The 13261-nt window shown below is 30.8% G+C and overlaps 1 protein-coding gene across 1 annotated transcript; it reads left to right on the top strand.

The window, feature by feature from the left end:
- Nucleotides 1-6219: 6219 nt before the first annotated feature.
- LOC139522417 (brain-specific homeobox protein homolog) lies at nt 6220-12382 on the top strand. Its single transcript, XM_071315931.1, has 3 exons — nt 6220-6520; nt 9547-9830; nt 12139-12382. The coding sequence occupies exons 1-3, from the start codon at nt 6286-6288 to the stop codon at nt 12325-12327; spliced, it is 708 nt and encodes a 235-aa protein (XP_071172032.1). The 5' UTR covers nt 6220-6285; the 3' UTR covers nt 12328-12382.
- The last annotated feature ends 879 nt before the right edge of the window (nt 12383-13261 follow it).

The raw sequence follows: 13261 nt of genomic DNA, 5'->3' as shown, positions 1-13261 counted from the left end.
TATATATATATATATACATACACATTTCTTTCCAGAAAATAATATTTACACGTAATTACAATTTTACTGATAGTGGAATCGGAATCTATATTCAAAGTTCATTGCACAAGGAAACTAGGTCAAACGGAACTGAAAAAGCACTAAAATGTATTCTGCATTTATTTCCGTAATTCAATTTGGTGTTTCCTTTAAATTTTTTTCATTTTTAATTAATTAAAACCATTTGTATAAAATAATTTGAGGGTACTCGTGTTCTCTTGTTTTTTAGACATTCTAAAAATATCATACTTTTTATGTAAATGAAATTGATTATTATATCACAAAAAAGGCTGAGTCTTTAGTACAGTTCATTGATAGATAGAACTTACCATCCTAGTTCTTTTATACTAAAAGTTGTTCTTTTAGAGCAGTCAAAAAGCTTTGAATGATTATAAATACAATCAAGAGGTACCGTATATAACCTTAAGCTATGTTATTATTTTGAAATTCGAAATGAAACGTATCCATTCCAGCAAAACGATTGGGCCCGATTAAACTCAATTCTACCCCTACAAAAACAAATTGATAACTCGTCGAAAAGTGTATATATTTTTTTAAGATTGCATGATAAAGACAGCAATATATATTAACCTGAAATCATATTTAACGATAAAACTACATATAAAAAAAAGAGAAAATGCCCTATAGGACTTTCCCAGTTTTTAAAAATTAGCCTCATATCGATTCTCGTGTATATATAAACTAAAAGTATACTTTTTTTGTTTGTTTATGAAAACCTTTTTATTACATTGGTTGAGATGAAGGCTTCAGAAATTTCAACCCTGCCATATGCCCCATGAACAAAATTGCGTCAGAGACAATCTTTTTGTTCTCTTCCTCCCCACCACCCAAACCCTCATAATTTGTTAAAGTGAGGTTTAATTTAGAAATGCATTGTCAACACAGGAAATTCGACAACTGTATACCTTGACTACCAAAAAGTCAGCCTTCGTGTTATAATAGTACAAGCTTAATATGTTAGAATTTCTACTTCCACACCCTTTCTTTGGGTCTCCGTTGGAATAAGCACTATCCAACTGTATCTGAATGGAGATAAAATGTCCCTTTTCCAACCGGACGTGGCTGCAAATTTTACATCCGGCGCTATCGAACGGATGCCTCGTTATACATTGGTCGGCAGAAGTCCAGGGTTGTCGTACGTTGTAAAGTTGTTATTATATACTCGTCCCTTGATCTCTGCTGAGTTGTCCAATTGGAAATCATACTCCATCTCCTTACTTTTAAATTATATTCCCCAATCTCAACCTTTAGGATTTAATTAGCTTGATGTATCATTGTTTCTTGTTAACAAGAAACAAGATTATATGATTATCAAAACTACAGCACGTGTTTATAAATTCTGCAATCTACCACTGAGATATCACTGATATTGTCTTTCCAATGTTTTCTCATAAAGTTTTTCCTTAAAGGCAACGGCCATTCAACTTTTGTTGGGGACATGTTTTTTTAAATGCTTCAAAATGTCTGAAAAACAATTGTTTCCGAAGGGAACAGTTTTTTTTATTCCATTTTTTATATTATTTGAAAAAAAGTAACTTGTGTTTTGTATAAAGTAGAAATTTAATTGTTTGTTCCGAGAAGAAGAAAAATGGTGTAAAAGTTACAATTGACAAAGAAGCAGTCATGTCAAAAGGAGTAGGTTCAGTAAGACCCCTTTTTGGCCCAAAAATATAGCAGTTTTACAAAATTGTGAAAATGTAATCTTTTAGCTATCCACTGGAAGGTAGAATGCTTCTGCTACATAAATATGGACTGTTTTTGACAAAACAATGCACATATATCGGACACTAGCATGCTAAATTACTGTAATCTTCACAAATTTAGCATTTTAGTTAAATTTTAGACGATTTCCGTCTTAAATGAAAGTGGCCGCATTCGTGTTCATTCATAATATTGAAATGTAAGTTGTATTTGATGATAATACATAACATATATAAAGGTTGAGGATGAACACGGATGCGGCCACTTTCATTTTTGACAAAAACCATCTGAAAAGTGACGTTTTTTGGCATATTTGATAGATTTTTCATATTTAAGCTTGAATCGGAGCGTTTTTAATGACTACATCAGTTAAAATCTTTCACATAAACTAATTGAATCGATTGAAATAGACACTTAAGTGTTTAAAAAGTGTCCAAAATCTTTCGTTAAATGAACCTGAAATTTGAGGCCAAAATCGGCCCTTACCGGACCTACTCCTTTGCCTTATAGATCGGGATTCTTTCGCCGATAACAGAATTTCCCCGGAAAATGAAATAAAACAATTCATATTGATTTATTTTTTAATGTTTTGAAGGACGTTTATGAATTTGTGCAATTTGTAAAATAACGATATTTAATTTTAAAACTTTTGAACTTACTATTGTTTTTCTCTTCGTGGCCAATCAACAATAATAGGTTTTTCTTTAAAAAGTTTAAAAACAATGATATAAATGCCATTGTTATTTGATGTAATGTAATTAAGTACTTTTACCACCGCAGACGACCAAATAATGATTTGCATATGCGCTAAACTAAATGACGGCCACCTAGAATTTTGCATAACTTAAATATCTATCTCATAAACCATAACTGACAAAAGCAAATACCACTGTCAAAACAAAGCCAACATTCCCTGATCAGCACTGATCTATTTATTGTATATAAACTGTATATAATTCACATGTCAGTGTCAATCTCGGATGGATAATTACTATGATATGTGATGTGTCGCGGAATAATTGTCTCTGTCAGAACAAGGAGTTTGGAGCAAACGATACTCGCACTGTAAATAGCTCCTGCTGTGTCTAATCGGTAAATTTATTAGATACTAAGATATTAATCTAGAAAATCTTATTGTTATACAACATTTTCTATGTTAGAAAAAGAGTTTTGTACTTTTCCACACATTAAAAAAATATCAGCACTATGAATAAAGGATCAATTGGCGATACAATTTATGATAAGATGATGATACATTAACAGCATAATGATTGCCTGTAAGTCATTGCTCTGACTAAGCTTTATAATGTACTAAGCTGTAATTTAAAAGTAAATATAATCATCATGTTTGGATTATTTTATTTCTGTATTTGAATATCCATTAAACAAGAAATACACTTAAAAAACTAGCCTAACTTTCCAGCAACTTATATGTCTATATAGTTTTATATGGATAGGTTTTTCATGCCACTTAAAACAATTAAGATGAGCTAACTGGAGTCAGAAATTAAAAGTCATCTTAATACCAAAAGTCGATAGAATGGCTTTGTAGAAACGCTGACATGAGGATTTCATGTATAAATATTGCCTTATAACTAACTATTAAAAAGTCCAACTAATGAGGAAATAATTTTCAAAATTTTAAAGCAAACCAGGGGCCGGTTTCACGAAGCTATCCTAAGACATGTCATAAGACATATCTTAGGACATGTCTTATGATCCTCTTATGACTATCCTAGGACATATCTCAGACCTCGTCCCGAAGCTGTCTTAGGATCATCTTAGCTAAGACATCCTAAACCTGTCGTTCTTTAAATTTTCAAATATAAATATGATCTACGGAAAAAAATCATGTAAATGTAGTATGTCTTACCATAAATTATTCTAAACGTATTGATTAATATAATGACATAATTTGCAAAATAAATATAAAAAAATCAAAGTAATTTATATATAAATTATCTTTAAACAATACATCAATATAAATATGAAATTTTCAATGCAAAATTAAGAAAAAAGAATATAAAATTATGACATTGTTTTGGTACAAGTGAGTTGAATTCAATTTCGACTTTATTGGTTATAAAAGGTAAAGAGATAAAATCGTGCCATTTTTATATCAATACATCGAATTTTCATTGTTGACAAATCCTGATAATCCGTCAATGTATATGTTTTAAGCAGGAACAGGAGAATAGATAATTAGATAATAATAAGATATTTTTTTTTCAAAATTAATATAAATAATGAGTGTAATTTATATAAATAAACGTATAAGTATCCTAAGACCATCATAAGACACCTCTTGCGTTGTCCTAACTTTATGACCAACTTTAAGAGATGTCCTAATTTAGGACCGCTTTGTGAAACCCTCTTAGGACTAAGATATGTCGTAAGACCATCATAAGACATGTCTTAGTCCTAAGACAGCTTCGTGAAACTGGGTCCTGCATTCACCACAAGTATTCACCAATCCCAAACAACAGCTTAAAGTTTGTCGTTATTTTGTACAAGCATAGAGTAAGCACATGCCATGTTAAAACAATGCCTTAAATCTACAGTTAAAGTCTCGGTATTTCTCTGATATTGACAAATCAGACATTTTCGAAATAGACAGGTATATCTCATTTTCTCTAATCCCAACCATAAGGAAACGTTTCCAGTAAATCGATCTAAGAAAACTTAAGTTGTAGTACACAACAACAACAAAAAAACACACTAGGTACAGATCTGAGAGTACTCGCAGTTAACTGACAGCTAGTTAAATAACTAATAAAAATCATGCATCTAAGACTAAATTATCAATCTGTACACATCCAACACCCATCGCCAAAATGAAAGAAACTTTTTTTGTAATGACATTTTTAAACTATAACCGACACCGATTTTAACACCATTTTGGTAATTAAAAAAGAGTTCTATCAGTGAGTGAGGGATTACTTACTATGCTCATTTTCGGGGAATTTAATTCCTTGTAACTTAAGTGGAATCCTCTAAAATCGGTAGAAAAGAAATTAGTTAATGGTGTTCACAATTTCTGTAAATAAAAAATCCGTGTCTGATACTATCACAAATGGTTATAGACGCCGATGTCCAGTGACGAATCCTTGAACTTTGTAAACAGAGTTTTGTGTTCAAACTTCTTTTTGTTGATTGTATGTGATTTCAAAAAGTCATAAATTTGACGCTCAAATGTCATGCATTTCGCTTGTGCCAGTTGAAAAAACAAGGGAGAATGCATATCAAAAATTATTAAAAAAAAAATAAGTTAGAATATTTTTTAACTCTTGTTTTGTTTTTTGTAGCAACCCCTTCGATTATTCCAGGAATATATTATACCTTCATTTATCTTTTTACATGAAATTCCTTTTTCTTGTTCATTCTGTGTCGAAAATATATATTATGTCATAAAATGGCAGACGATCGCTCCCTTATTGAAAAAACCCATGCACAGTACAGAGGAATTAATACGAATGTTTTGATAATTTTATTCGTTTAAGATAACATCACCATCTGCTTATTAAACTAAACAGAGGCCAAAGGAACATGACCTGTGTTATTATAATCCCAGCAGGTCAGTAACTGACCACATATGTAATACGCTAGATCGTCTCAAGTACATATAACGTTTCAAATAATCTGCTTTTGAAGAATACAAGGAGTGGCGAATGAAAAACTCTGCGAGAAAACGAGAATAAAATTTACTGGTATACTTGGAATATTTTCTTTTCAGAGAGCCTGTTCCTTGTTTTTCTTTATTTCAAGCGTTTCTTTGTAGACTAATTTGCCCTTTCGTTTGAATTAAAATACTTTTGAAAATATATCATATTGGTTTTTCCCGGTTTTTTTTATAGCTAAATATTTCATCTGGTTTTTTTTTTTAAATATTACAAAGGCTAAAATGAAAATATTAAAGAAGATTCTGTGATTGGAAGAGTGAACATATTTATAATGACAACAAGCAAGAAATTGTGTATTTTAATATACAATTCCTTGCAACAAGTGATTATCTTTTTTTAATCGTTCATTATTTTAAAAGTTGCATTCACTAAAACGTTTTAAATGATTTAAAAAAAATAAAATAAAATTATCTTCAACTTTCTTTCATAATTGTTTGCATTAAACGGTTAATACAATCAGATTATATGTATTATTTACGCGTTGCTATCACTAATTGCTGCTAAATGTTTCCTAATTACTCTCTGATTGGTTACACTAACGTTTAATCATCAGATCTGCAATTTGATTGGCTGATTCCATCACTTTCATGCCTGCTTATCTTATTCTCAAATTTCATTTATCATAAATCACACAGCAGTAATGATACCACTTTTCAGTAATAATATTCTAAACAAAAATATGGAAAAACAAAAAAGACCTACCGCAAAGTTTTTGTAGTGTATTGCAGTGTGAAATTTAAGACAAAATTATATGACTTTCCCAAGAATCTTAATGTTCCTTTAGTTGTGGGAGTTTTCATTAGAACAGAGGGACAAATAGAACTGAATGTGAATTTATGTAAAAATGAATAACGCATTTCCCACTACGAATAATTACGGACAAATTCCTCCAAGACATCCAGTGACAAGTTCCTCGTTTTATATCAGAGACATATTAAGAGACAATGAAAGTGGCTATTCAGACACCGGCAAATTTGGAAATTATGACCCAGGAAATTATTATCCCAGTTATTCGTCCTCTAATTTTTCCAATTCTATGTTTTCATATCCACATCTCGGTTATACATCAAGTTTAAGAGGTAAGATATTATTTCACAATTGTTAAAGAAACTTTTTGTTTTGTCCTAATCATAGAAAAAGTTATTCAAATGGATAATATTAATTCCAATTTATATAAAGAAAACAGTTACTAACTTGTTTTATGAAACTGTAATACTGAAATGCTAATATAATTGTTGTTAATATTTTGATTTCGTGTTAATATTCTTACAAAGAGGTACGATCATAATCCCTGTAGTTGTTTTTTTTTCTCAGGAAGTCTAAATCGAAAAATTGAAATGAAACAGAATAGACAAACAATACCTAAAACAAACCAGAACAATTATAAAAAAAAAAAACACATGGAATTTGAATATGTAAGGGTAAAAGATTTGAAAAAAAATATACACAGAAAGCAATGAACACAAACATTTATCTGCACGATGCAATTCTGTTGAAAATAAGAAAGAAAGAAAAATTTGTCGAAAATAATTTTGAATTTACTTTTTATAGATATTTGACAAATATTCAAAACATGTTGACATGCAAAAATCCTTTAAAGTTTTCTTTGATGAAAAAGATTACTTTTACTATATCTTGATTTCTAGAAGAGGACTATTTTATCAATGGGCGGTTCAAGGACAGTTGTTACATTGAATTCGATTTTAAGATCACAAGTTAAGAAAATCATGACCCTTTTTTTCAAATCGTAATCAGGTATTGTTTACAACGAATTCAATAATAAGTCGTTATCACGGATTAAATTTGTGATTCAGTTATCACATATATCACAAATTTCAAAATGCATTACCAAAGATTTAATCGAAAAATCTTACATAACTTATTTCTCATATACCTTATCGAAATATTAGGTTTTTGGAGGTCCTAAATGAACATTAAATATTTCTTACTTATAATATGATTGTTGACGAGCAATGGTATTGTTTGCGAATCTGAGATCAGACACCCCCAGTGTTTGGTGGGGTGCGTGTTTCTTACTCTTTGGTTTTCTATGTTTTGTCTTCTGTACTATTGTTTGTCTGTTTGTCTTTTTATTTTTAGCAATGGTGTTGTCAGTTTATTTTCGATCTATGAGTTTGACTTTCCCTCTGGTATCTTTTGTCCATCTTTCAGTAATTATGAACATTACTGATTACTCATAAAGATTAAAGTCAGTAACATCGTTTCATTATTTTAAAATACATATAAAGTAGATTCAGATTCAATATTTTGTTAAAGTTCCTACCAGCGGCAAGTAACAAAAAATAGATAATATATTTACATGAATTAAAGAAAAAAGTGATTACCGTCTTTAAAATATTTGATGATTTTTTGGCAGCAGTCTTTTTGGGCCAATTACTTTTTTTCAGGGGTATCATTTGCGCCAAACTTTGTTTTCCAAATGTATCATTTGCGCTAATATTCGGAACTCATTTGCGCCAATTACCTGTACACATATCTATCATAAATATTAATGATTAATGATTAATATATATTTATTTTTATTTTTGGCCTAAAAAGTATCACATGTATATTTTACCATGAAGATGAGCATCTGGAGAGAAATGACTTAAAATTTAACTTATTGCTTTGCTAAATATTTAATAAAGACTATGCCAATAGAGAAGAAAAGCTTGCAATGAGTATGTTGTTATATTTGTTGCATGTTAATTTCTAAATTAATTTAAATATATGAAAGCTTTTGCTGATTATGTTTTAGCCACATATGTTGATGACACAGTGCTTTGTTCCCACCATGCGTATGGGCTTTATTTATATGAGGAATTCATTATGAACTATTAGATATGCATTTCATCCTTTAATGTTTGTGTTTTTTGACAATAAAGTGAAGTTACAAGCTACTACATACATTAAATTTGGGAGTACCCATGCAGCAGCAGGAAGAAGAAATGTTTCAGAAAGGAAACATTTGCCATCTACACTTCCGGTTCTAAGTCCGAATAAAGGAGTAGGGAAGTCAGTTTTCTTTTAATTGGCGCAATCGTATGTTTTATTTTTGGCGCAAATGATACCATGTAATTTTAAAACATGTGGCGCAAACGTTGGAGAGAAAAAGTTATGGCGCAAAAGGACGCATTTTTGGCGCAAACGGATCTCTCCCGATTTGTTTGTAGTCGGAATAATAATTAAAAAAAAAACCGATTATGATTTGTTGTTTAGAAATCTTTGAAAAAAATACTTTTTAAAAATTTAACACAACTTCCAGAAATTAATCGCGAATTCAATAATACTAATGTAATTTTGTTATAGAAATTATCAAATTCAGACATGCTATTTATTGCTGTCCATGTTACCAAAAACTTGAGTAAAAAACTACAATATTAAAATAAATAGGAAAAAAACATAATTTCATTCTGTAAAGATATCTGAGGGATTTCTGTATAAATAAATCTAAAATTAAATTATCGGTACTAGTTTCACTTCACCAGACACGTAAAAAGAAATGCTTGAGATTTCTGATGGATTTCTGTAAATAAATATCAAATTAAGTTATCTGTACTTATTTTACTCGGCACCAAATACGTAAAAAGAAATGCTCGAGGCATATTTCGGAATCCCAAAACTTGACAAACCATTGAGGACCAAAAGAATAGACAACTTGGCCAGGAATCAGATCTATCTATATATTGGAGATTCATTCCTATAATTTTAAATGATATCTAAAACTTTACATATATGCAATTATTTTGTTTTAAATATATACTATACTGTTTTTTTTTTACCGGGCCCAACTAGGTGGTAACGGTTACGTCTTAAAACGTCTATCCATATTGTTTTTGCAGAGAATCCTGCTCAAGCCGGTGCTAGGGGTTGTCTTAAACATGCAGTTTGGTGTTAGTTTGTGTGCTTCGTGTTGAAGGTCTCACTGAAACGGTGAGATGAAGAACAGCAATAAAAGCGTTGTTTATTTGCGACTTGTTGAGAATGTACTGATTTTGTGTCATGGAAAGATACCATGTATCCTTTGTTTTTCTATGAAATGAACAATCAAACTCATGCAATTTTAAATAAACATCTTAGAATATGCCATATATCATATTTTCAGGGTTTCCAACCGACTATATTGATCCTTTAGCTACACCAGTACCCCTTCCAGTTTACATTCGTTCCAGATCACCATCTGACTTGGATGGCTTTTCAAAACCAAAGAGATGTAGGCGGAGTAGAACGGTATTTACAGAACTCCAGCTAATGGGCTTAGAAAAGAAGTTTGAAACCCACAAATATCTATCAACGCCCGATCGGATCGAACTAGCAGAGACTCTAGGATTATCTCAAGTACAGGTTAAAACATGGTATCAAAACAGACGAATGAAATGGAAAAAGTTGGTAAGCATTACTCTTACGTTTTTAAGGATGTACTTCATTTAATTTTCAATCTGACTACAGCTAGTCACCACTATCCGCTTGTGTTGCCTTTAAACGCAAGTGAATATGGTCAGGGTGTGGTGGTTGTGGTTTTGGGTGGGGGTATGAGCTTGCTTATAGTTATTTATGATCTGCTATTGTTCTTGCTGTATCATTTGTTTATAATGTTTGATTCAAATATCGATGGCGATGATAGATTGATGATAAACGTCCAATGGAAAGTATTACATAACTATAAAGACAATAACATGTTGATGAAATCATTTTTTTTTGTACTGGGACGACACGCCTCTTCAGAATTTAAGCGTACTCTTTCACAAGGCAAGAGGAAGATATGCATGTAATCCCTACCCGGAAACATTATTCTGACCCCAGGGGCAAATCAGTATATTTTTCTTATTCCTAAATATGGCGTACTTGGAGCATACGATAGAAATGTCAAATTTCAAAAGGTTCTGATGTTACTTTTTGACTATTTGCAGACTCCGCGAAAAATAACATAAGGACCTAAAAGTTACGGTTCCGCAGCTACTCAACGAATAAAGCAATACAATTCGCATATGATTGTAAATGTTCAGGGTATTTTTTGATTTCATAAAAACACATTTTTTTTGTTAAAACAGGATTTTCTATTACATATTAAAGTTCCAAATTCGCAAAAATACACTCTCCGATATTTTCAAAATACAGAAAAATCAACTCTTTTCTCCAAATATCTTGTTTTGTTGGAGGAGAATCGGACATTTTCCCCCGCGTATTTAAAAAATATATACATGAGTAACATGACACATATATATGTTTTAATGAATTGTCCTGTGTATGAAGATTTGCGTTGTTATTTGTTTTATCAAGCATCTCTATTTAATGTTAATTTTATGCAATTGTCTGATGACGATAAATTTATATTTTTATTCACAAATGAAAATATGTACTTTTATACTGCCAAAATCTGCAATGACATTTTATTGAAAAGAAAATGTATTTTATATAGCTAATTTTAGTGTAAATATTGTATATACATTTTATATAGTCTCTCATAACTCTTTTAGAGTGGCTCTTGTATGTTTTATGATGTTGTTTTATCAACTGTTTGTATGTTTTATATAATGAAGAGGTGAGACTTAAATAAAACATTGTCTTGTCTTTTCTTGTCTTGTCTATATTATATAATGAGAGATATGTATGATATACTTTACTATACTTTTAATTCAATGTTTTATGTGATTGAATTTCGATCTTCTCGATGACCTTTTGTTATTAGAATAAATGTACTTGAACTAACACAATTTCACACAAGGTAAATAATTTAGGGCGAAAAACAATAATCAGCATTTTTCATAAACTGTTATCTCCTCGTCGATCAAAATTTAAATGTTTTCAGCTGCTATTTTTATGACTTTATTCAAAGAGAACATTTCGGTTTGGAAAATATAAAGCAATTGAAGTTATGTCTAGATGATCCTTATACATTTTTTCAGTAATTAATCAAAATTCAGGGTGACTATTTTGTATCAACTGGAATAACTATCTTATGTTTAGCCAAAGTCTCGGTATACTTTGACCGTTTACGCGCATTTCGAGAATGTCTTGGCTTTTTAAGTTTGTAAATTGACTATAAATATAGAAGCTTGCAACTAATTTAGGCAACAGTTTGTTCTGTAATGGGTATGGTTAACAATTCTTGTCGGTACCTTTGTGTTAAGCAGCTAAGTTATCTGCGTATAAATTATGATTCCTAAATCCATTAATTTCCTTTCGATTTAATAAAGCAGTTTCTTTTATTGTGTGGCCTGGGCATTCTTTTATTGTGTGGCCTGAGCATTAAGATATCAAATTGTTTTAACATCACCAGCATTTCTTCAATAAATTGGCATTTAGATATGCCCTAAGCCTGAAACTAATTATTCAACGCGCTAAACTTTTAAGAAACAAACTCTTATCAAATATTCAACACTTTAAATATACGTAAATGTATAATATGTTAATTTATGATACAGTTTCAATTTGAAAACTTTACTTTACTTTTACTTTCTTGTAAAGCAAAAAAAGCACCAAAAAAAAATAAACACAAAAAAAAAACCCGAACAAAGGAAAAAAACCTACAAAACAGAATCATGAAACAAATTCCACAAAACAATTTTCACAATGAGCAGAGCAAGATCCGCGACCAGATTACATTACAAAGTGCAAAAATATAACTCTTTAGTAAGGCATTTAGTCATTTCTATACATATACAGATGCAAGTTAACGATATCTTGAATTTTACAGGTAATCCAAAAGGGAGGTTCTGAGACATCAATAAAGCCTAAAGGTCGACCTAAAAAAGACAGTCCACCTAGTTCACCGAGGAGTACCGAAATACAATGTGACAGATCAATCAAGGGAAATAACCCTGTGACAAACAACTATTATGGCAATTATTCACAGTTAGACAGTAAACGATCAAATCTGACATGACTGGTCATTTAATTACATTTTGTTATTTTTCATTAATGATATGATTAAAATAAAATTATATTTTATTTCTATTGGTATGTTATTATACTATCAAAGTTAGTAAATATGAATGGCGTATCATAATTGTATTTAATAAGTAAATTAAAAAGTAGCAAGGATGTAATACATAACCTCCTTGGTAATAGCAAGAAGGAACAATGGAAAACGAAATAGTTGTCAAACGAAATATCACCAAAGAGACTGGATCTCAAAGGGGTCGTTGGAAAACATGATTTTATTTGCGTTTTTTTTTTAAATATAAAGTGTAAAGAATATCAAGATAGTTTCTGTTTCTTTTAACGAATACACGTTTATCAGGAGAAAATCTGTTGTAGGAGCATTATTAGCGGCGTTTTACGTTCCCGCATTTTGGCATACGTTTCCGCATTAAAATCCCTACGTTTCCGCATTTCCGCATTGATTTTACGTTGATTCTGTTAAAGGTTGCTTACGTTTCCGCATTTTAATTTTTAATGTATGACTCTTCCGTTTGCCAGGTAAACCTGTTGCCCCCTTCTCGCAAACGGGGGGGGGGGGGGGGGGGGTAGGACTTCGAGCAAGATAAGTCTTTATGATTAAAATGACACCATCAATTCAAAATAATAAAAAGATCCTGGATGTTTATATGTCAATTAAAATTCAATGTTCAACACTAAAAGTTTATATATACAGATAATACATGGTCATATATATCAATCAGAAGTCAATGTCTAGCACTAAAAGTTTATATACAGATAAAAAAGTAAACGTCAGTATACTATTATACAGGACATGTAGCACAGTTTATATATTTTTCAAAGCGGAAAACTTGTAGCCGACTGACTTTATGAAGTTATTTTCTCTTCTCTATCATAATTCTTGACAAACTGTTCAGATACGAATTCAATTCGTTCTT

Source organism: Mytilus edulis, chromosome 5 (genome assembly GCF_963676685.1).
Source record: "Mytilus edulis chromosome 5, xbMytEdul2.2, whole genome shotgun sequence".
Lineage (NCBI taxonomy): Eukaryota > Metazoa > Mollusca > Bivalvia > Mytilida > Mytilidae > Mytilus > Mytilus edulis.
This window is presented reverse-complemented; position numbering and strand designations above follow the sequence as displayed.

Coding starts and splice junctions, on each gene's coding strand:
- LOC139522417 (XM_071315931.1), top strand. CDS start 6,286: ATGAATAACGCATTTCCCACTACGAATAATTACGGACAAATTCCTCCA. Junction 6,521..9,546: donor TTATACATCAAGTTTAAGAG/GTAAGATATTAT, acceptor TCATATTTTCAG/GGTTTCCAACCGACTATATT. Junction 9,831..12,138: donor GAATGAAATGGAAAAAGTTG/GTAAGCATTACT, acceptor TGAATTTTACAG/GTAATCCAAAAGGGAGGTTC.